This window comes from Scatophagus argus, chromosome 1 (genome assembly GCF_020382885.2).
Source record: "Scatophagus argus isolate fScaArg1 chromosome 1, fScaArg1.pri, whole genome shotgun sequence".
NCBI classification, from domain to species: domain Eukaryota; kingdom Metazoa; phylum Chordata; class Actinopteri; family Scatophagidae; genus Scatophagus; species Scatophagus argus.
In genome coordinates this window covers 20078853-20101781 of record NC_058493.1, presented here as the reverse complement: position 1 = coordinate 20101781, position 22929 = coordinate 20078853, and the positions used below count along the sequence as shown (strand labels likewise).

Genomic DNA, 22929 nt, shown 5'->3' with positions numbered 1-22929 from the left:
TATAACTATCCTTAAACTTTCAAAATGGATCACAGAAAACGGGCTGACACATGTTAGTTCAGTAATGATCTCAGGCCGCAGTTCTTCTGGGCTGGAAAACAAATTCAAAATTGAAAGGTATTTGGAGGAAAAACCGGTTATAAAAATATTCTCTCCTGTTACGCAACACTGTGGAGAAATCGAATAAGTGGAAGTTTTAATGTTTTAATTGCTATAATCATTAAAAACTACCACAAATGCAAATAAAACATTTGGTGTCAGAATTAATAGGCATTAAAATGGCATTATTGACGGAAAAAAGAAAAGCCTCAATATAACGGATGATTTCAAACTTTTGAACATTAGTGTACGTTTTGGCTGTGGTTGATGTGAAACCAACTCAAAACTGTTTTCTGGATGATTTTGGGTGGGTAGGTGCTGCTCCGAGGAGCATGACTCCTCATTGCTTAATGGTGCTCATGGGATAGTGGCTGTCACTCTGCAGTCAACAGCACCGTGATGAGTGAACAGATTGTCACCATGTCTTATTAGGTTGAATGGACAGGAAATATAGCTGGTTCGAGTTTGTGTGTGTGGAAGGTTGTGGTCTGTATATTTTAGAACCTATCAAAATATAAATGAATAAACCATTTTTTTTTACTGTCATAATAGTAATATTCTACCCACTAGAAACAAGATGTGTATGTGTACAAAATCTCAAGCTGGTTCTTTTACAATTTTCTCTGAACCTCTCACTCGCCAACATCAGCCACAGTATCATCTTTCTGTCATCAACCAATTTGTGTAATCTGACTATAAACTATCAAACTAAGGCCTAATCTTTTATTTTTACATAAACACATACAATTTAATCATCCCACAGTCTCTCCTGTAGCGCAGCATCCATGGGTGACCATGTTTCATGCTCCTTCAGCCACATCATGCCGCACATTTTCAACCTGTCAGCGTCCATGAGATTCCTCTCCACCAGGGACACTGTTGCCTCTGAAAGCAAGAAGCCAGACTGGAGGATCTTTAGGACATGTGCTCTGTGCATCAAACAAGAAATTGCTCGGCTAAAATTAAAAAGGCAGAACATGTTAGCAGAACAAACAACGTAGTGAATCACGTTGTGACTATATTTTCCACACTGTACTACTTTTCTTTTGGCCTGCTGCCAAATATATAAACTTCAGAAAAGAGCTGCAGATGACAGGCATGGATGGCCTCATTCTTAACCTGCAGCAAAATGCAATTTCCCCTCTGGCAAGAGATGTATTTAAAATATCTGAGGGAGAATTAGAAAATGTGTCAAAGATAACTTCATTACTGCTTTCTATAATTGACTTCTTTAATAGACCAACGTGTCTCGACCAAATTAAACCTCTTAATGTTTTCAATAGGGAAACACGTTGTATCCTTACTACAATGAACTAAACCATGCTACATTCATATCCACCGATTCATTGAAAACCAATTTTTGATCACTTTGAACTACTTGTGTGTGGCTCTCATGTCTTACTACATTGTTTCAAGACAATATAACACACCTTAGCTTATGACTCTTAAACACTGCAGAACATGTGCGCTGTCTGTGTGCATGTGTGTGTCTTCCCACCACCTCGCTTGAAGTGATCCCTGCCCTTATGAGATGTTTTTGTACTATGTGAAGCTTCACAGATGAATAGCTGTGGTCGAACGAGGTGAGTTCGGTTGACCTTGGGGTCATGCAGAGACAATGGTGGCCGGGATTCTATAGGAAGAACAAAAACAGAGACCCCCAGGCTCATGGCCCCTGTTGTGGGAGGGGCGTGGTTATGGTAGGCCATTTTAGAAAAAAAGAGGTGAAGAAATGGTGCTGCATCACAGTTTTGTATCTCAAATGCAGGCTTGAATATCACAAGCGACACCAGCATTGTTTTTTAAACTGCCCCATTTTGCCTGAGGAGTCTTTTCTCTGTTCAGTCTCATAGTTCAGAAAAACATCCCTGCATGTGTTACTGCATATAGAGGATTTTTCCTTTATCTTTGTCTTTGTCTTATCCCAACATCCTAACATCATCCTGAAACTGTGCTAAAATACTTTTGCACCTGCTGTGGTGCCAGCTCACTCAGCTCTAACTATCATTTGTGCAAAGAGCATACAGCTTGAAGAGGAGGGGGAAGGTCTAACGAGGAGAGCCGTAAGCTTTTATCTGACCCCATGGGACGATGTGAAGTCTACAGCCTCTCCGAGTCCACCCACCCCCCACCTCACTTCCATATGCAGAAGAACTAGCCCCACCACTGGCTTTGTGTGGGGGGTTGGGGTCATGACTGAGTGCTCCCTCTCCCACAGTGTATCAAGAATAGCGGAAAACAACAGATATTCTCTTATTTGGGCGAAAAATTTTCTGTTTGTTGGTCAGTTGCAGGATAGAGCATTAAATTTCACATTGGGACTTCTATCAAAGTGGACAGCACCTCTGTGTGAGGTTTTTCTAACCAAGTATTTACATCAATATCAGCATGGATAAAAGACAGCAAAAGCACAGTTAAGTAATTATAAATGTTAAAAGTTTACATGAGTTGCTGGAAACACATGCTTCCCATGTCCTCTGAAACTCAGTGGGTTGCATAAACCTGATTTTTTTCTTAAAAAAACAAAACAAAAAAACAACAGAAACTCCAGTGATGGGGAAGTTATGGTTAGTACTTCCTCTTACAACTGAAAAGCAGCCATGCCATTAGACAGTACATGTAGTACAGTGTTTAGTTTTCTAGTTCCCTCTGCTGGCCGGCTACCATACTGTATCACAATCATATTTTTGTGACACTTCACTGGATTCCAAGGTTAGCAGCAGATTGTACAGTCTTCAAAAAAATAAGTTATTTTCAGTAAATTTGCGTTAAAGCTTTCTCCTACCTACCCAAGGACTGCATTTACTGGGTGAAAAACTGGTAATGAATCTGAAAGCTTCCATCATTGAGGGGCTCATTCCTTGTTTCTTTGTTATTAAAAGTCAAGGAAAATGTACTGAAAAACACTTCTTTTATTATTTATTTAAGTCTGTTTACATCTTTGTGCTGTGAATAAGAACATCATTGGAGGGATTTTATTTTGTTTGTTCTTAGAGCAACCGGGGGGTACGAATACAATCAGCTTTTACTGGAGAAAGGTAAGATATCATCACAACAATTTTGAAAATTACAAAATTAGGTCTCAAAAAATTATTTAAATGAGAAGTGAAAAGTTTAGAGAGTAAATGTCTGTTTGGTGTAAAAGCTAAGAACTCACAGACATCTGAAACATTACAACTTCAGGGATTTTTTAAAAAATTCCATTAGCCATTCAAAAGTAACCACAGCTGGTAACTACATGTAGTAGAATAAAAAGTATAGTTTTATAAAGTTTTTCTCTGTTGTATGTTGCAAAGCTGGAAGTTAGTAGCATAAAATGGAAACTCTAAAATTACTATACAATGGTCTTTGTACAATTTCCACCTTAAAATGGTGAAAAAAATAAAGGTGAATGAGATATGACATTTCAGTTATGCCTTTAATGTTTAAAAATGACCTAAATCAAGTGGTTTTGCTGGTAATTAATAAATGTAACTCTTTTCGATCAAAGTACAAATTCAAAATCACATGTACACATATTAGAAAACACAAATAGTGAAGTTTCGGAGGTTATATTCAATACAGTCCACAGGGCAGTGAATGCAGAAAAGTCAGTTTTACAGATGGCAACACTCGTACTGGCCTCTGCTCTGTATCTCACTGTAAAGTGCTTAACTAATTGTTTGATTTCACACCTTGAAATGAATCTGAAGTTGAAGTACTTTTAACGAGCTGCAGAAACAGTTTGGAGTGTTGAGTCCGGGCCCTTTGTCTTGTTTGGAGAGCCCTAATTTGTTGAAGTACTTGACTGTCTTTCTATTGTAGTTTGATGGCTCGTACCTTTGGTTGTAATGTCTCCACAACATCCAGATGTTTTGTTTTAAATCATAGAAGGAAGAAAGAGGAGGGCATCGCTACATTGTGAACTCCCTGAGAGCATGAAATGTTGCAGATATTTTGATTTATAACAAAGTTGAGCTTAAACAATAAGTTAAGACATTCACAAAGAATCATCATAACTCAAAACATTTTACAATCTACAAAGATTTTATTACTAAAACATTTAAAACTTAAAAACTACAAAATGTCTGTAGTTTTAGTTGGATTATTGTTACAGGATTATGTCTTGAATGCAAATCTAAAAAAATCATAAAAATTGTTTAGTTATATTTACAAACTTCTTTCTCTGTTTCCCTTTTAGATTTCACTTATTTGGCTCTTAGACTTTTATTATTATGTCAGTTACAAAAGTGGTGAAGCATCTGTTGGACCTCTTTCTTGTAAAACCCTATGAATACTTTTTGTGGAATTTCCATTGAAATGTTTCTCAAAACTAATTAAACGACCTATGTATCTCCCCCTCAAAAAAAGGAATCCAACTTAAAACTCAATGTTGTCCCAGTGTAAATCACATTAAATTAACAATTTTTCAAAAGCTAGAAAATAACTGTATTCTGACATCACTATTAACCAGTTTTGACGAACATTTCGGCCTTGTACTTAATCAAAAAAATATATATATTTATTATTCCCAATGAAACAGCTTTGATAGAACTTTGTCCTCCTGCTCATCACTGGGTTGTGAAGGTTCATGATGGGTACTTACTTACTTTTTGTATTTAGTTTTGTATATATATTTTGTTCATATAAGGTTATATTCCATGTTTATGACTTAGAACAAATTTAGAATCTATGGTAGCCTGCAACAGCATAACCGATCAAGTTAACTGACCAACTGTTACATAAACTTGTATCTTTAAACTGAATGACAATTTACAAAATTCTGTTAAACTTGCCTAATTTCAGAACGAGAATATATATCATTTTTCCTTTGTCCCTCTGTTTGGAGGCTGACAAAAAAAAAAAAAAAAGGCAAAAAAAAAAAAAAGATGTAAATATATATAAACTACTGTCAGATTCGTGTGAGAATAACACTACAGACAGATTTTAATGTGTTATGGAGCAGCAACAGGTTAATTAGTAGTTTTATTTTTGGGGTCAAAATAATTAAATATAATCAATAGAATAGTACTACTCTGCGCCATTATTTTAATAAAAATAAAAACGGAGTCGGTGGTTTAAAATTATCCTTCATTAAAATACAAAACTTTAAAGATAATAAAACTCTATGTCTTAGCAGGCTACGCCTATTATATATATATGTGTGTGTGTGTGTGTGTGTGCATATATATATATATACATATATATGTTAAAGGTGTTGACAGCCGCAGTGATCCCTGTCTATTTCCCTCTCTTTCCTTGGAAGAGGTGGAGGCTGTTTGGTTGGAGATGTGGGTCGGAAGTACCGTAGTTTATGTATGCTAATAGGGAGAGTTGGGGGTTGTAGCTAGATATTTACGTTCAGTGGGAGCCGCCCTTCATTCACCCACATGGTTACCAACTGGTCGCCTTCGCGCCACTTTCCTAACCCTGCAATCATTTTTAACCAGCTTATCTGGCCTATATATTCACTCCCAATCGGTTCGGATTTCACTTTATGTTTTGGTTTTGTCCTCCGGTAGAAAAGTTTTCGGATTAGTTACGTATTTATTTCTCTCTTTTGTCGGCAAGAGACTACACGGCAGCCCAAGCAAGTGAGCGAAGATGGTGGATTTCGGCTGGTGAGTGTCTATCGAGCGCATGTTTATCAGCAAGGAAGTCGGGTTTGGGGTTCTTTTCTAATCTCCTTTTGGGGGAATTAAATGTCTAACAGCGTGTTTTACGTCTGTTTTACGTGCCTTAATATCATGTTAGCGGGATATCCAAACATTAACACAAATGATACGCTTGCGATGAAAACAGTGTAACGTGAGGCGCATGGCAGCCCCCTCTGCTCCACCATTGACGGAATGAGGGAGATTTGAAAAGCTGTCCGGAGGTTTCTCCGCTCCGCTACAGCAACTTGTTTAAAAAAATGCCTCTTGGTAGCGACCCCTGAGTTTGTATAAACGTGCTAGTGTTATATTTAAAAAGTAAGTTTGTAAATCTGGTTAATTTGTTGCTCAGTCTCGAGTGCAGTGGTGTGTGAGTTAAAGTGCCCCCCAGAACAAAGCAGCAGCACATGGGGCAGTTGTAGGCCGCGCGTTTTAGCTTAGCTAGCTTAGCATAGCCACATAAACTTACTAGTTGTTTGCGGGGTGTGCATAAACACAACACGATTGAGATGGGTATCCAAGTTAACTAAAGACAAGTGCGTGTAAATACAGCCAATCCAACGGAACAAATGAACAACAGATGCATTTTCAAACGTGTGCTCGTTTGTTGTTGGCTAACGGCTAATCAGTGTCGTCAAAACTATTTCAATTTTATTAACTTCTGAACCAGATCTAAAAATGAACTAACTTGATTTCGCTGAAAATGCCCTAGCAGCTGTTGTGCCCTCCCCAGTGATAGCTGTGTAACCTTACTAGCGTTAACGTAACGTTTGCCATGTTTTCATCGAGCTAACACCAGCTCGCAGCAGCTAAGCTATCTGCCCAAACCAGCGCACGGCTGCTGTTTGCTGCTAGCCTCTGTTCCTACATGGACGGTAGCCGTGTTTTCTAGGAAGTCCGAAACTGGAAGCCACGGCGTTCCCTTTTAGTAAACACGAAATTTCTAATTTCAGTGTGCCATACTGCGTTTACGTGAAGCTTGGTTGGTTTTAAGTCATTTATGCTAAGGTTGGCGCACTTCGAGGCGCCATGTTAAAGGCAGTGGGGGAGGGGTGATCAACACTGCTGCCTGCGCAGGCGCTCCCGTGTCGCAGGGAACGCGGGCCGCAGGCTGCGCTGCTCATTCATGTTTTCAGTGACCTCGTGCTGCTGTAATAAATCATAACATCTTGTGTCACAACAAGCAACTCATGTAATTATCGACTAACCAGTGATAATGAGGCACACCTCTGATGTGGGAGATGCAAATTCCACGTTTTGGATGTTTAATTACAAGAAATTGGTTACACGTGTGCACACATCAAAAAGCACATGTAACTTGTTGCAATGCCAAAAAGTCACATTCATTGACGTAATTAGTTATTATGTGTGTCTTTTTCTTTTTAATTTACAGACCCACTGTGAAGTGCAGGACCCCAGCCACAACTGCAACAGTGTGACCATCTTCCCATGGTGCTGGAGGGCAGCAATGCAGTAATCAGTCTGTGTATTGTCAAAGTGCTTACAGTGCAGGTAGTACTATGTAATACCTACTGCAGTGGAGGCACTTACAGCAATACCCTGACACTGATATGCTGATTCTTTCATGTTACATGCCATTTGAAGTACTGTCTTTGTGCTAAGGTGCATCTAGTGCAGATAGTGAAATAGACTAGCACCTACTGCCCTAAGTGCTCCTTCTGGCATAAGGGGCTGTGATATGCGCCACCAGACCATTTTTAATTTCTAATTGGGCTCAAATATCTTGCAGTTCTCTGCTAGTTTTGCATAGTTGCACTACAAGAATAGATGAGTTGTGCAAATCTATGCAAAACTGATGGTGGCCTGCTTGCTCTCCACCTGTTTAGATTTTTTTGGTTTTGGGGGTGTCACATCAAACACAACCTGATTGCATACTACACATGTAATGCTGTTTTTTGTTTTTTAATAAACCAGGAGTTTTGCCGGTTCTCATCCAGTGACAGTTTCAGCAGTACTAAAGTGCTTATAGTGCAGGTAGTGTTTTCTCTTATCTACTGCAATATGAGCACTTGAAGTACTTCTAACTAACTGCATCTTTCTGAAGCTCAGATGTGTTTTTTTAAAAAAACAAACAAAAAAAACGTCCAAGACTCCTTTGTTAATCATCACATGGTCAGTTTTGCTGGTTTGCATTCAGCTTTAACTGTTGTTTGCTGTGCAAATCCATGCAAAACTGACTAGGTTGATGAACTGCTTTCTGCTAAGTGGAATTTCTTTGCATCAAGATATGTATATATTTTTTTTCACTGAGTGGTGAGTATTTGCATATACTGGATATTTGGAGCTGTCCCTTCCTGTGCAGGTGGGGATTAGTAGCAATGCTGTGTACATGGAGGTATTGCACTTGTCCCGGCCTGTGTAGGAACGAGGAGATGAAGGCTCACTGTATCTTGAACCAAGGCTTTTGGATACTCACAGCTACTTGTCCTATTTTGGCCTGTTTGAGCTTTTTGAAATGCATATGCTAATGAGGATGAGTTCAAAGTGATTAATTGTAATGTTGTTTGAAATATATTAAAGTTTATATGTGTTCTTTCTCTGAATATTTTATTGTGCACATCTCACAGTGGGTTGCAAGCAGTGAACATTAAGTGTATACTTTGTGCTAGGGTAGTTTTGGGGGTTGTTTTATATCTCTGGTTTTTAGGTTGGAGCTTTCAAGGTTTAATTTTAAATTGGTCGTCAATAAATGGATTCTGTGATCTGGTTAAAATAACTCAAAATTAAGTGGTGTCACCACATGTCATCTGGTTGGGTTTTGAAGTGCATGTTCTGATAATATGAAGTTAAGTTGACAGCTGTGGTGTCCACATTGATCCCCTGTATGACACTTTGGATCACATCCCAGGAGTCCATATTCAGGTGTAGTGGTGGTTATAGAGCACTAAATGAGACTAGTCAGGGAATTAGTTTTACATTTTATAGCTTATGTGCTAAACACTGACTACTCAAAAATAATGACCTTTAAACAAAAATATTTTGCCTAGTGTGTTTTTCTTGTTAGAAATCATGTAATTAATGTAAACTTTATTTAAAAAAAAAAGATGCGTTCTTGGAATTGGCTGAAAATGAATGAGGAGACATTAACTTCACAGACAACCACATTCACACCTGAAAATGATATGGGAATGCTTTTATAACCCAATTTGTCAGTTTAAGTACACTCAGGTGTGTGGTTGTCTTTAGGCAAAGAATGTCAATGAAAAAGGTTCCTAATTTTGCACGAAGGGTGTTCGATCCTAAATTGCTCATATGAATAAGTCCCTTTAAAATCCAAGATACTCGCCCCTTTTCAGGTGATTTTGATTAAGAAAAATCAAACGAGGATCTGCTACGAGGCATGTCGGTGGTCTTTTCAGTGTACAAGTCATTAAAAATGAATCAAGTCTGGAATGGAAAGTGAGTGTAGTCCACCAGATGGCGCTGTTAGACTGCGTGTGACAGCTGCGCATTGAGCCTCCGAGCACAGGTAACATTACGGTACCGCCTCTACTGTCGGTCCAACCAACTTGAACAACATGCCGCTTTCAAACAGTCAGTCACACCGCAGCAACTTTCTCTCTGTGCCTGGATTTAAATGAACACCTGAAGCGTTCTCTAGACTCAAACGCCTCATGATCGACACCGAATCCTGAAACCTGAAATGTGGACGGGACTCACCTGAGTGGACTAAAGGTTAACGTCCACAGAGGCTTGTTGTTTTAAGGGTGGGCGCATTAACCCGGAATTTTATTAAAATGCCTGTGATGTGGAGGACCTGCATCTTTTTCCTGGCGTGTTGCTCGGGATTAGGGTTTGAAAGCCCAAACAAATGCGATGAAGTGCGCAAACTTTTCCAACTCAGGCAAATTGGACCAAATCAGTTACTGCCTTTAAATCCCAGACCAGGTATGTTGGAGTTTAATTTCCAGAACGAGTGTGTGTCTTAATTTATTGGTTTGTTTCCCCACAGTTACATTCTCATAAACCAGCCTGTATTTGTTATGCTCTTGAACGTCCCGAGCAAAGACCGGTACAGAGAAAATATTACCCGTTTTGGTTAAATATACATTTTCGTCATTTACATCTTCATAGCAGCCAAAGAAACAACAGGGCAAGCACTGACTTAACTGTGCTGAAATATGCTTTAGAACTTACTCAGCATAATATCACCTTCCCGTAGAGCTCATTAACTGCACTGTAGCTTTTAACCTGTCATTTTCTGCCTTCTTGAAGTGCTCGTTGTAGTCACAAAACACACCTTTTTAAACACTTTTTCGAGGCGTGTGTGCAGTTATGATAATGATAGAGGCCGGACAGGGGAGCTTTGAGCTGTTTAAATGCCATCTTTTTTTTTTTATATGACCTTTAATTCAAAATATTAAGTATTATAAGTACTGCACCTGTCTTAAATCACGAACAGTATTTTGTTTATGTTCAGCAGTATATCAGGTTTATGATAAATATTATGTATTATATTTCAAATATGTTTTCTTTACTCTGAGCAACATAGTAGGTTTGGAGACTGATTCTCCTTTTGTGTACAAAAGGGAAGCATTGATCAATCAAAGGTGTCTGTTATCGATTATATAACTGTATGTGACATAATAAAAACTGCTGTTTTAATCCTACGATACTAGAAACTAAAACTGCTGAGATTACTTGCTGGTTGTAACTGAAAAAAAAGAGCTCAAACTCTGCTCCTTCCAGCTGACTAAAGCAGATAAGTGGCTTTCAGCGATAAACAGGAATTATTCTGTCTAAAGTTAGGTAAATTAGGCTTCAGTTAACTTTCTGAACACCACCCATAATATAATTCCATGTATCAGTTCTCCACAAGATTTTTTTTGGAGGGGTCAGGGGTTGTCATTGACTGGACTCTGGGCTCCACTTGGAAAAGTAAATCTTAATGGTGTTGACTGCCATCCTGCCACAAACTGCTCCTTATAAACTTAACCACCCCTTTTCTCCCCTTTTCACTGCCAATTCAATTGACAGAAAACCCTCAACTGCCCCCTAAACCTCTAAATTACCCTTATAATGCCATCACCACACTCCTGCCCCTGTGGATTTAACTCTCTGTGCTGTTTCTCTGCAGAACTGCAAACTGAAAAGTACCCCATGTGAGATAAATTGTGTGCAGTGATAACCTCCTGATTCAGTGGCTGGTTAGTAGCCTGTGAAAACACTTGCTGCTGTTTATAACTGCACCTCTGATGACCTGTCTTGCAGCATCACATGGCTAAAATGGTTTTCCAAGTCCAAATGCATGTTGACATTGGTCAGCTGATTCCTTGATGGATCAGTGTAGTCAAATACATCAGATAGCGTAATTAGAGATAGTCAGATGCCGGCTATAGTCAATCAGAACACACAAAGTTATCTATAATTGAGCGTCGGCTTGTGAAAAATGACCTCCAGAAATTCCAGGAATCTGGGAGAGAGATTGCTGTTTCCATGTGATGGGGAGTGCCAAACAGCCAACGGTTTAGGCCAGAACACAGCAAGTCAGAATACTCTCATCTTGGCCAGACAAAGCTGCTGTCTGTGGTGTTGGAAGTGGAAGTAGTTCTGGGAAGCTTTTAAGAAAAGCAAGACCTGGGGCGCTTTCAAGTTGTCTTATCTGGGGGAGATTGAATTCCTCCCCATGTGCCATTGCCTGCTCTGCTCCCACCTCACACAGGGAGCTGATAGCGTCTCTGGTAGCAGCCCTGCACACTCTGCCTGGGCATGTCAGAGAGGCTTTTGCAGAGTTTTGGGTTGAAGTTGAGGTTTTAAGATGTTTTGATTGTCCCGTATGTGTGCAGATGACTTACATTTGTTGATAGTGGAAAACCTTAGACACATCACTTGGTGAGGCGATAACGCTTTGACGCAGATCTCTCAGGATTGAGGTGTTTTGGTTTTATCTTGCTATACTTTTTTAAAACTTGCCCACAGTACACGATCACTGCATGTGCTTGTAGTTTCTGAGTTCTAGGCATACATTCTGCCGTTATGGCTTTAAAGTAATTTATATGAACAACCACTTTGGTTCAGGCTCACATACTGAAATATGTCAACATTGATTGTCTGAAATTTTGTTGCCTTTAATGGTCCCCAGGCTGACTATGATGATTTTCTGACAGGTACCGACATGACAGTTTGACTTATATAGTTTTACTTGAAATGTCTCCATTGGATGGATTGCTGTGTAGATTAATGCACACATTCATGCCACTCTGAGGATGAACTCTTATGAATCAACTGATCCCCTCGTGTTTCATCAAGCACCAGCATCATGTAAATTTTTTTTCTTTTGTTCTTCAGAATCTGTACAAAATAATATTATTCCCATCACCTGAGGTTATACTTTGTGGTCAGTCTTAATTAGCAAATGTTAGCATACTACTATACTTCTGTCTTATTTGTGTCTCATTAAACCGGTTGTATGCACAGTACTGGCCAACTGTTTTCTATAAAGTGTTAACTGGCTAACTGGCTTGTACTGGAATGCAGTCGGCTTGGGTGTGATGTCATTCCCAGTTTCGACTGGTGCTGCTGCTGAAAGAAAAGCTGCTTGTCAGTTTGGCAATTTATCATACAGATAATACAAAAGGTAGTTAGGCACACTCACGTATTCATACCTTGAGGCAGTTTAGTATGTCAAATCCAACTGACTTGCATGACTTTGGAATGTGTAAAAGAGAAGTGGAGCACACTAAAGAGAGCATGAAAATCCTCAGTTCAGCTGTGGTTGGTGATTTGCCCCATCAAATCAAATCCCATACAGAAATGCTAAAAGGTGTCATCTTTTTTACTGTTACGGCAAACACTGAGACACTCTACTTCTTGGTTTTGTCCCATTTTAATCAAAGTTCCTGTTTATAATGTTTTAAAACCATAACCTTTAATCTCAATGACTCTCAGGTTCAGACCTTCAGGTGTGTATGTCCAAGAATCTGACCTGCTGCACCAAGAAGATGGAGGAGAAGTACCAGGTGGCGGCCCGGAGAGACATCCAGAACCTTCTCCAGACGTCCAGCTCCAGCCTGAAATTTATCTTTTCCCGTAATGTGGCAGCTTTTCAAGGTAAGAGTTAACCGGTTTGTGTGTTTAGGATTCGCTGCTTAAAAGATTCAACTTAAATGCGTGCCGAGATGAGAGTGCAAATGTTTACACGGATGTGTGTAGATGTTTTTGTGTGTATTTCCAAGTTGCAGTATACAGTACATTTAGGAGTTACGGTTTGTGTGGGTGCTGTGAAAACAGTGGATGAGTCAGTATGTGAGGTTCCACACCAGAGCAAACAGAGCGGGGTCTGTCCTCCTTCCAGATCTACCACTACACTCTGATCTTGAGATTAGATAGGCTGGCTGTTCCTGTAGGAGACTCAGAAGGAGGCTGTCTGGAAGGCTGAATGTCTGTGAAGGATGTGAACTAATAACTTCTCTTCCTGTGCAAGGTGCTCTTCTGTATCCTGATAGGAAAGGCAGAACCTCATATTTAAAGCACTGGAATGCAGTTTCCCCATTTTCAAACCATGCATGTGTTTTCAACTTCTTTCTCTCTGTTTTCCATCCCTTTCTGTTCTTTCATCCGGCAGTGGCTGATAGTGGACTTACAGGCAACAACTTGCCTCTGTCTGTGTGCTCTCCCTGCCCAGTGTGGGATGTTTCTTCTCCCACTCTAGCTGATAGCTGTCATATGACTGCTAAAATGGGTGGGCAACAAATACAGAGCTTATGACTCGAACGTTGAGACGTATCATTAGGCCAATTCACTTTAACGATGTCTCTCAGTTTAAAGACGTGCTGTTTTTCTCCTCCTAAACACAAATGATTTATAGGAGAGTCTTGCATGATCACAGTGTTTTAGTTGCGGTTTGCAGGGGCAATACCCATTTTTTTGTCATCAGATGTTTACTCAGGCTCTGAAGTTAAACTAAAATACTCAGTATTTATGATAAAGTTTATGAAGCATGTCGCCTCCAAAATACAAACAACAGTCTAAAGTTGTTGGAGACCAGATTTTGTTAAGGATAAGGCCGTTATGTATTTTTAATTGTCAGATCCCATGAAATGAATACAAAGTTTGTTGATCTCTCAATACTTTTTCACTTCCCTTCCCTGTCTGTGGCATTCAGCCCCAGATTGAAGATGTAAATCTTTAATAACGAGTGCTAAATATTTCTCCATTAAAAGGCTCGGTAATTTCCCAGAACATCTAGTTTTTAGCAGATGTTTCTGGAGTCAGGAGACTCTTTGCAGCACCATATTAATTCACCCTTATTGCTCTACTGAGTGTTTAGAGCAGCAGGACAGTGTATGTGGGACTGACTCAAAAGGAGGAATATGTTGCCCAGAGCAGCAATGTGTCCAACTGATGTATTTTTAATGGTTTTGGACAACAATGGAGGATCATATCAGTTCATTGCTGATTTCGGTCTATTTGACAATAAGAAAGATACAGCATGTCACCAGCCTTATAATTCCATATGAATGCAGCCTTCAAGGTGTATTTTACATTCTTAAACACCTTTTTAACAGTATAGAAGTTAGCAGATTTGTTTACACAGGGCAAGTCAAAAAGAGGCTGCCGGACTTGGTAGCTGTTCTAAAAAAAAAAAAAAAATCCTCCCAAACTAAGCAGCACTCACATGGTTTCACGTGTGGAATGGTAGCCAGTGTGCATTCCTGCCAAACCAAACAGAGTTCCCTGTCAGCATCGGCTCTCATCAGTCAACAAACACCGGTGGCTGCTTCCAACATCCAGACTGCATAATACAAGTGGCAACAGACGCTCAGCAATTTAAGTCTCACACTGGAGTCACAGCAACAGTTTAATTGCATTTATTAAGTCATTATGTCCTGTTTCTAAGGTGTTTTTTGCAATGTATTTGATTTCAGACCCAAGTGGGGCTGCGGCTTCACGTTATTTTCATTACTGATTAATCTGATCATTATTTTCTTCATTTATTTAATAATTGTTTGATCTCCAAAATTTCAGAAAATTGTGAAAAATTCTCTTCACTTCACTGGTTTCCAAATCCCAAATTGACATATTCGGATTGCAGATTTAGTCCAACTAAAAGTAAAACTATTCCCCTCAAAAACCAGCAAAACACACCATGTGTATTCATGACGTCTAATTGACATGATGAGGGCATCTCTGTCCTCATAAAATATTTGCAAAATTGATTTGCACAACTTTGCAAACCTGATTTGTTGCCACTTCAGTGACACAAACTGTCAGTCAGGGGAAATCATGTTTGAAACGCATGCGTGTCCACTCAGTTTTCACATTTAGCTTCAGCCCTTGTCTGTGTGTGATACAAACAAAACAAGTACCGTACTCTCTAAGGAAAACCTTGCTCTGTACCGCTGTTAGTGCTCATAAACGGTAAAATCCTGTAATCCAAATATATGGTTAGTAAGTTAGTAGCTGCTAGTAAGTGGTTTATATTTATCATAAATCCCATTAAATTACACATGAACGAAATGTGTTTTACAAACTAAACTCTTCGTCACCTGTTCAGTATTGTTTGTCTTGCTGTTGAAGTAAATCTGTGCTGGTGAAAGCTGATACTTGTTCAAATGTTGAAGCAGACTTTTTGACTCACAGTCTACAATATCTGTTTGCACACAAGCACACACAAACACACACACACACACACTCCATTCACACAACCAGAGAGGAGACAGAGGGAGCCACCCACTCGGTATTGTTCTGTTAAGCTGTAGATGTTTTAAGAACCTTTGTTACTTGGAGAAAACACACTGTGGCACCATATGTATGGCAAGCACGGAGGGACCGAAATGTCTGGCAGGTTCTTGGATCTTAACCGAGTGGAAAAAGAGAGCTACACTGCTGTTCATGTGCATCCGTAAAAGAAACGCAAGTCATGGATTTAATCCAAGTCCAATTTAGGCTTTGTTCAGTGATGCCAAACGAATAAGTGAATTGTTTGTGATTCATCTTGAGAGACTGTGAGTTTTCTTTTGGGTGTTTTTCAATTGGATGTGAAAAAACAATGAAAGAAATTTAAATATCATTTTAAGTTGTGGTGTTACACTTTTGTGGAGTACAAGAGGAAAATAAATAGTAGGTGGGTGGCTCGGGTCTACGCAGAAAAACAAGGCCCTCAGGATTAGTATTCAAATGATTGGCAGCCTGCACTGTAATTTGAGAGACAACAGAGTATAAGCAGAGTACATAATGCATTACAACCACAGACAGGAAGAAGGATGAGTTAAAAGGGGGCAGGCTAATGTGGTCATTTGTGTTGTTCAGAGCCTTCAATTAGGCATCTTTATGTGATGCAGCTGAAGGATGAGGGGCACGAAGAAATTAGAGGAATGTAGAGGAATCACAGTCTGAAAGAGTGAGAAATAACACCAACCAATAAAACACGATTTAAAACGTTGTTTTCCTGGGGGGACTCAATGTACATGTTTTTGCACTTGTACAGTGGACCACAGTTTAAAAAAAAAACATAAAACAAAAAAACCTCCAAGGGCATGTGAGCTAAATACTTAAACATAATGAGTAACACAAATCAGCAAAAACACTGTCTAAATCTGTTGTCTGTAGTATAGCTTCAAAGCATAACTCATTATGTAAGATTTCTTTGCATTTTCTCTTGTCTTTAAAGAAATGTGCCATAGTATTTCAATATCTTGTCCTTAAATGAACCTGACCACAGCCTTTCAAGTTATTTCACAGCCAAAAGATAGCTGGGCAACTGGGGTGGGAAGAAAAAATAGAGAAAATAAAGACCGAGTTGATGACGTACTGTCAAGCAGACGGCCTTTGAGTTTTCCAACATATCTTTTTTTTTTTCTTCTTCTCTGCTCTCGCTCCTGGTCTGTCTCAGCATTTCATGTTTTCATTCACCGGTTGTGAGGTTCCTGCACGTCGTCCACACACTGCACAAATATGCAGCCTGCTGAGCGGGGCTTCAGGGGAGATCTTTTTTTCATCCTGCGCAGGTTTGTCTTACATCCATGGCAACCAACCTGTGCAATCCCAGCACCCCATGAGGCTGGAGTCAAATAAAACTTAGAAACAGAACCCACTATGAAACAGCTGTTGAGATGCCCGAGAGAGTGTCTGAGGAGGGGTGCTCAAATCATAGCGAAACGGCCTGAGATCACCACATCAAAGGAATGCCCTCCCTTGGGACAAGCTTTGATTTGAGGATCTGTTTGGGAGACGGCGTACTGCAGAACTGAGGGATACTCCAGATTCTGTAAATAATGCAGTCAGTGTTCTTCCTCTTGAGATGTAAGAAGGGAAGGTATTCGCTGTAAATCTGTCCCTGTTGGTGTGGCAGTCAGTCATTGTGAAACTGAACATATAAAACTAGTTGTTTTTGGCTTGCTTGCTTTCTTGTAGCGAGTTCTCCTATCTGTCTGTTAAATACGGTTACCAGCTGTTAGCTTATGCCTTCGTCACTCTACATGACTTAAGAAAAGTCATGCTCACCACATGACTGTTTGCCGACAGGGGGGTATTTCACCAGGAGGAATTCCCCTATGGCTCTGTCTGGTTTCCAAACTATGTTTTGTTACAAAAACATGCAAGAAGTGACATGAGAAAGGAGCAGTCCAAGATGAGAATATGGGTCAAAGAGCTGGACTAAATGAATATTTTTGTATTGAAAATATTTAGCCACCTATTCATGTTGTGGGTTAGCAAGGATGATGAGATTAAATACTGAAATGCTTGTATGTACGTCAATGTGTTCTGATTATTATTATACCCCCTACATAAAAATAGATGCATGATAAGACTGGTTTCAGAGAGCTAGCGCAGATGACAGCAGAGTAATATCCGCTCTCATTGGCTGTATCGCATGGCTCCCCTTCCTGTCCCCGACACAGCAAGATATTTAACTTGCTTGATATCTTTTAGGTGTCTGTGAGGCATCTGTTAGCTGTCTGCGAGCTCCAAGGTCGTGTCTGTGAAACTCTGACACATATGAAAAGGTTTACAACTGAACTATGTGCAGCATGCACACGTTTACTCGTTTACTTTCTCTAATCTGATGTTTTCACATCACAGGTGACAAAAAAAACGTCATTAAAAGTGATGAAAACACAAGACTCATGTGGGCAGATATTGGAGTTTAGTGCATTGCTGAACTGGGAACAAAGGAAAGCATATTTGTATGGAGCAAATACAATATGACGGACAAAATTCAAAGTCTGGTACAGCCCTAATGATTAGCCTAGCTTAGCATAAAGAATGAAAGCAGGGAAGAACAACTAGCTTCCTTCAGTGTTTTGGAGAGGTTGTCCGGCCAAGCAGATACATCAGTCCAGCTCCTGTTGTTTTCTATTTGTTTATGGATTAAACACATGAGACAGGACGGATTGTTTAATAAGACTTTGATGTGTTGGTAGGTAACATTTTCAGTGTTTATGCTAAGCTAAGATAACTGCCTCCTCGCTCTATGCATGCAAAGTCTTTAGAGTATTTAGCTGTTCCAACTCTTAATAAAACGAATACATAAATGTTTTTCCCCCCCAAAAAGGCTTAAGATATTTCTTTATAAGACGTAATGCTTAGTTGTGCTGCGTTTGTAGACTTAATTCATGTTAATCTAAACCCTGAACATTTCACTATGGCACTTAAGGCAAAGTATAATACAAAATATGGACACAAGTTAGTCAAATGTGCGTGTTTTTTAATATCCCATAATTTATTTTGAAGCCTCCACCAATATTACATGACCGCTTAATGAGCAAGTTGAGGCAGGCTGTTATGTGTTTATTGCTATACTCTTACTTGAATATCTGTGGCATGAAACTGTTGTGGCCATTAACACTCTGTGGCTTGTGGTCTTCCCTTCCAGTCAATGTCTCATTTTGGTTTCTAGCCTGGGAAGAAAAAACAGTTCAAGTCAACAAGAGACACAGGAATCCAGCAGATGTAGTTAGTCAGCCTTTGTTTCTTTTTTTATTTGCTCTGTTCCTAATTGTGAGCTACTGTTTTGTCAGGAACACAAGTGATGCTGATGAATGTAAGATCAAACAGTCGGTGCTGAGTGCTGGTTTCGTTGAAGTGGAAGGTTGGCCTGTTGTGCGCAGGACTTGCTATTTGTGCTCATAAATGTTAATTGTGTTTCTGTTTACAGGCTTTTAAAGGATCCACTGGCCATCTTTTACTCTTTGAATTGAAAAAGGAACATAGTTGAATGGCAGTGGCCCCACAGCTTGACTAAGTGGATACCACAATCAGCCATCACATTAGACTAACTCAGTCTGTGCCAAACAAGGAGATCTCAGTGGGAGGTGGATGGGGGGTGGGGTGTGTGTATGTGTGTGTGTGTGTGTGTTTCAAATAATCCAGTATGTTTTTAGATGGTTTATTCAGCTCACAAAATTGGATTTTTCAAATACATGCTTTTCTTTATAGTCAAATCTGAATGAATCTTCGACTGCTGTCTGTAGCTAAATGTTAACACTGTTTTGTTTGATCTTAAGAGCTGAAAACAGTAATTTTGCTCGTTATTTATGTTACGAGTGTATCAACAAACTGTGACTCTCTGATGCAATGTGTTTAGGCTTATGCTCTACTTCACAGGTGTTGTGTGCTGTTCAGAGTGTGATAATAGACTCTAAGACCTGCTTTAAACCCCGAGAGGCAAGGCTGGAACTGCACTGGGGCCCCAGGCTACTGGGGGCTCCCAAGGGTCCATGTTCATTAATTGCGAATTTGTTTAGGCCTCAAAGGCATAATATGCGGCAATTATCAGTTGTTTTCTGTAAACTCACGGGTAAGCGATTCTGGAGAAAGATGGTTGATTATTGTTCCAAAATTGTCAAATCACCATCAACCCAAAATGTCAGGATTTGACGATCTGGGAATTAGACTCAACTATCAACTTTCTTTCTTCAGAATCACTGATGCCCAGAAATGTCCCAAACACAGCAAAATTATGAGAAAATAAGAAAATAAAGGCAGAGGGTGGGGTGTCTGCAGATACAGACAACACTTCTAGTAGGAAATTCCTGCATATTATGCCTTCTTGTACTAATATTATGTCGTCTACTGGTCTTGAGAGGCTCGTGTTAAAGTTCACATGGTGTATATTCTTTATATTCTTTTGTTTCACCAAATTACCACAAACTCAATGTCAGTAGGGGCACAGGGAAAAGTTCCAGTGGGTCATTATGTCCTCAATTAGAAGTCATGCTGGTCCTTACACCCACAGTAGTGAACCAAACAAACAACTTTAAAAACAAGCTCTTGCTAGTAGTGAAAAAGACAGAAGTTTTTGTAATGTCCTTCTTTATCAATTTTTCCAAGCTGGTGAAAAGCATGGATGAGACACTGAAATCAAAGTAATGATTGTGGTGGGAGATTCTCTCTTTGCTCAGGTTTGGTTTACAATGGCAATATCGTCTAGCCTCATCACTTAAGTAAATAAAATATTTGTATCTCCTTCACCTTCACCTTCACATGATTAAATCAACCTAAAATGTTTGGTGTATTCCTTGAAATTAAACGGTTCTTTGTATAATGTGTGTAGTGCAAGTGCCCTGGCCTGTTGACTAATGGTGTAAGAGCTATTTTAGATTGCATCATTTGACTCACTCAAATCAACTCACTCTGTTGACTAGTTGCTTCAGATAAACATTTCTTTTGTGTTTACTTTGACAGTGCAGCATGATTACCAGGCTGCCCTGCAAGAGATTTCGTGTGCAAAGTTGTTCTAAAAGCAGTGCTGCAGCAGTCACCACACTTACCTAACTGCTCCTTTGCGATCCACATTTCTCCAAGAATTTCAAGTTCAAAACAGTAATTTTTTACCATGGACAGATATTGTGTGTTGTGACCAGGCCCTGAGCAGCACTGCTTCACTGACTACAGTAACACAGTGTTCTCTTCCAGTAAACTTTCTATGTTGGTCACAAATTGGCTACTGGCCTCAGTCAGGGAAAATATGCAGCTTTTTATAGGACTCTGCATTTTAGGATCTTTTGTCTTGAAAATGAGCATTCCTCATGTTAAATTCCCCTCAAGAAACACCAGGCTGTTGGACGCTGTTTTTTGTTATTATGTCAAAAATTATGTTAGACGTTATGAACACCCCCCCCCCACCCCAAAATAAAAACAAAAAAGCCCCCCAAAAATCCGGATTTTCTTGACACGGTGTGGAGTTCACATGTGAAAATGGATTTTGGGAGGTGTATGATAGAAGATTAGTTGAACAGTTTATAACAGTTTATATCACAAGTATATCATACCTTTCACGTATCCTGTGGCGTAGCCCAACATCTGTTTGGCACACACATTCATGGGCTCTAGATGATAAATGGCTTTGTTGATCTCCTAATTTTCTTTTTCCTCTTGTGCCACCATAAGGTTGACATTTGTGGTTTTGAGTGAAATGCCTCTACAGTGCTTGGATGGATTGCCATAAAATTCAGGATATTCACGTCCCCCTCAGGATGTATCTGAGAATTGCTTGTCCAGAACACTAAAACACAAACCGCTGATCTCTTTTCCCAAACCTCTAGAAAGCTGTGAGTGTATCCTGTCTGTGCAGTAAATGCAAGATGGGAAAGCTTAGATTTTAACAAGAACACTGAACACAACAGTGACCAACCACACAGACCTTACAAGATGAATGTGTGATGAATACTTGCATAAACAGAATATACTCAGCACTGGTTACATTTTGTTTGAAGATTTCATTGGTTGATTCTCACAACTGGCCTTTAAATCCTTTCTAACCTGCTCTCTACTCCTTTGTGTGGGACCTTTCATTTATCAGACTCTTTATCCACCGGGTCTACGGCCTTGCCTTCTTTGTTGTCACTCCTACAAGAGAAGTATGAATGTGTGTGTGTGTGTGTGTATGCCAGTCATTGCAGGGGCCTCTCCTTGAGATTTCCACAGAATTTGGGCTTGGCTTTGTGATTCAAGGCCGGACAGTTGATCCAGGGGAGGACAGAGAGTGAAAAAGAATGCGAAGAAGAAGAATGAGCGACTGACGGAGAGAAAGTTGGGAGGATGCCAGATTCTATTGAAAGTCTTTGCACAGTGTTTGAAGTCAGAGGATGAGGATTTAAGGGGAAGCAGGATTATTCAGAGTCAATACCCCTCAACGATCCAGGAGTTTGGGCTGCCACAAAGAAACAGCGTAGTCTGACTAACCGTGGCCGTTGTCCCTCTGTCTCCTATTGCAGCTCCTGTGTCAGACATGCTTGTTAGCGTAGCGCTTTTCTAATCTTGTCACTGTTCTCTGTGCCTTATGGGAATAGTTAGAAATGTGGGGTATTTAGTAGCAGTAGTAGATGACCACTCATACATGAGAGTGGTGTTGGTTTCTTTTCTAACTCTCTGTGTTTAACATTTCCGTTTAATAGCATGTCCTTAATCTGAACATGTATATATATTTTTCGCGTTTCGATTCTGTAGCATGTAGCTCTCATACTTCTTGTTATTTTGCTTTAAGTCTTTTGAACCACAGAAACCTAAGGAGTGCAAATTGCAATTTTAAATAACTTTTAAATGCCCAACATCTTCATCTGATGTATCCTGAGAAACATTTTATTGCTTTTACAGGGCCGGACTTCAAGCTATTTGCTGACTCTCCGTCATTTTGCGAGTGTGTGTGTGTGTGTGTGTTGAGTTTACTGCTTCTCAGGAGATCCAGTTCAGTTAACACACTTCTTTGAATCCTGAACGGTTGCTGTGTCCCAGAGGTGAACCATCAGCAGTCACACACACTTGCCAACATGAATACACACTGACTTTCCCTGTCTTGCATTTTGTTTCTGTCTCTATCAAAGTAGCCTATGTGAGAAATACACACACACACACACACACTGCACTGAAGCCACTCGCTGCATAGAGATGAGCCCTAAAAATACACACACTCGTCAGCACTTTACATTGTTTCTCTCCTGTGTGCCCGTTTGAAATGGAGATTTATGGCTGCTGGCTGCTGTCTTTGGGCCATTTTCTAGATTAGATGATACAGCATGCTGCTAAACAGGAACTGTATCTTTATGACAGATTCACACCGTTTTTTTTTTTTTTCCTTTTGGAGGCTTGCATAGTCTTGAGCCGTGTGGACAACAGCAGGGTTGATATTCCAGTGTGATATTTGTACAGAAGAGCTGACTGCGTACAACTGTTAACAGCATACAGCAAAGACTGAGCTGACACTCACAGCTCTCCACACAAACCATGTTACTTT

General features: G+C 39.8%; 1 protein-coding gene and 1 long non-coding RNA gene across 5 annotated transcripts in view; both read left to right on the top strand.

Moving 5' to 3' along the window:
• The first annotated feature begins 5300 nt into the window (after window positions 1-5300).
• Window positions 5301-8288, top strand: LOC124059881. Its single transcript, XR_006843463.1, has 2 exons — window positions 5301-5699; window positions 7126-8288. It is a non-coding gene; the product is annotated as an uncharacterized LOC124059881 (long non-coding RNA).
• A 549-nt stretch (window positions 8289-8837) lies between these two features.
• gpc5a (glypican 5a) overlaps window positions 8838-22929 on the top strand; it is a 105449-nt gene continuing 91357 nt past the window's right edge. For 2 of the 4 annotated variants that reach the window (XM_046390243.1, XM_046390237.1), the window contains exons 1-2: window positions 8838-9641; window positions 12642-12803. In XM_046390243.1, the coding sequence (XP_046246199.1) occupies window positions 9491-9641; window positions 12642-12803 (313 nt within the window). In that variant the 5' untranslated portion in view covers window positions 8838-9490. The remainder of the gene's footprint in view (window positions 9642-12641; window positions 12804-22929) is intronic. The other 2 variants (XM_046390233.1, XM_046390226.1) reach the window with 2 other exon arrangements.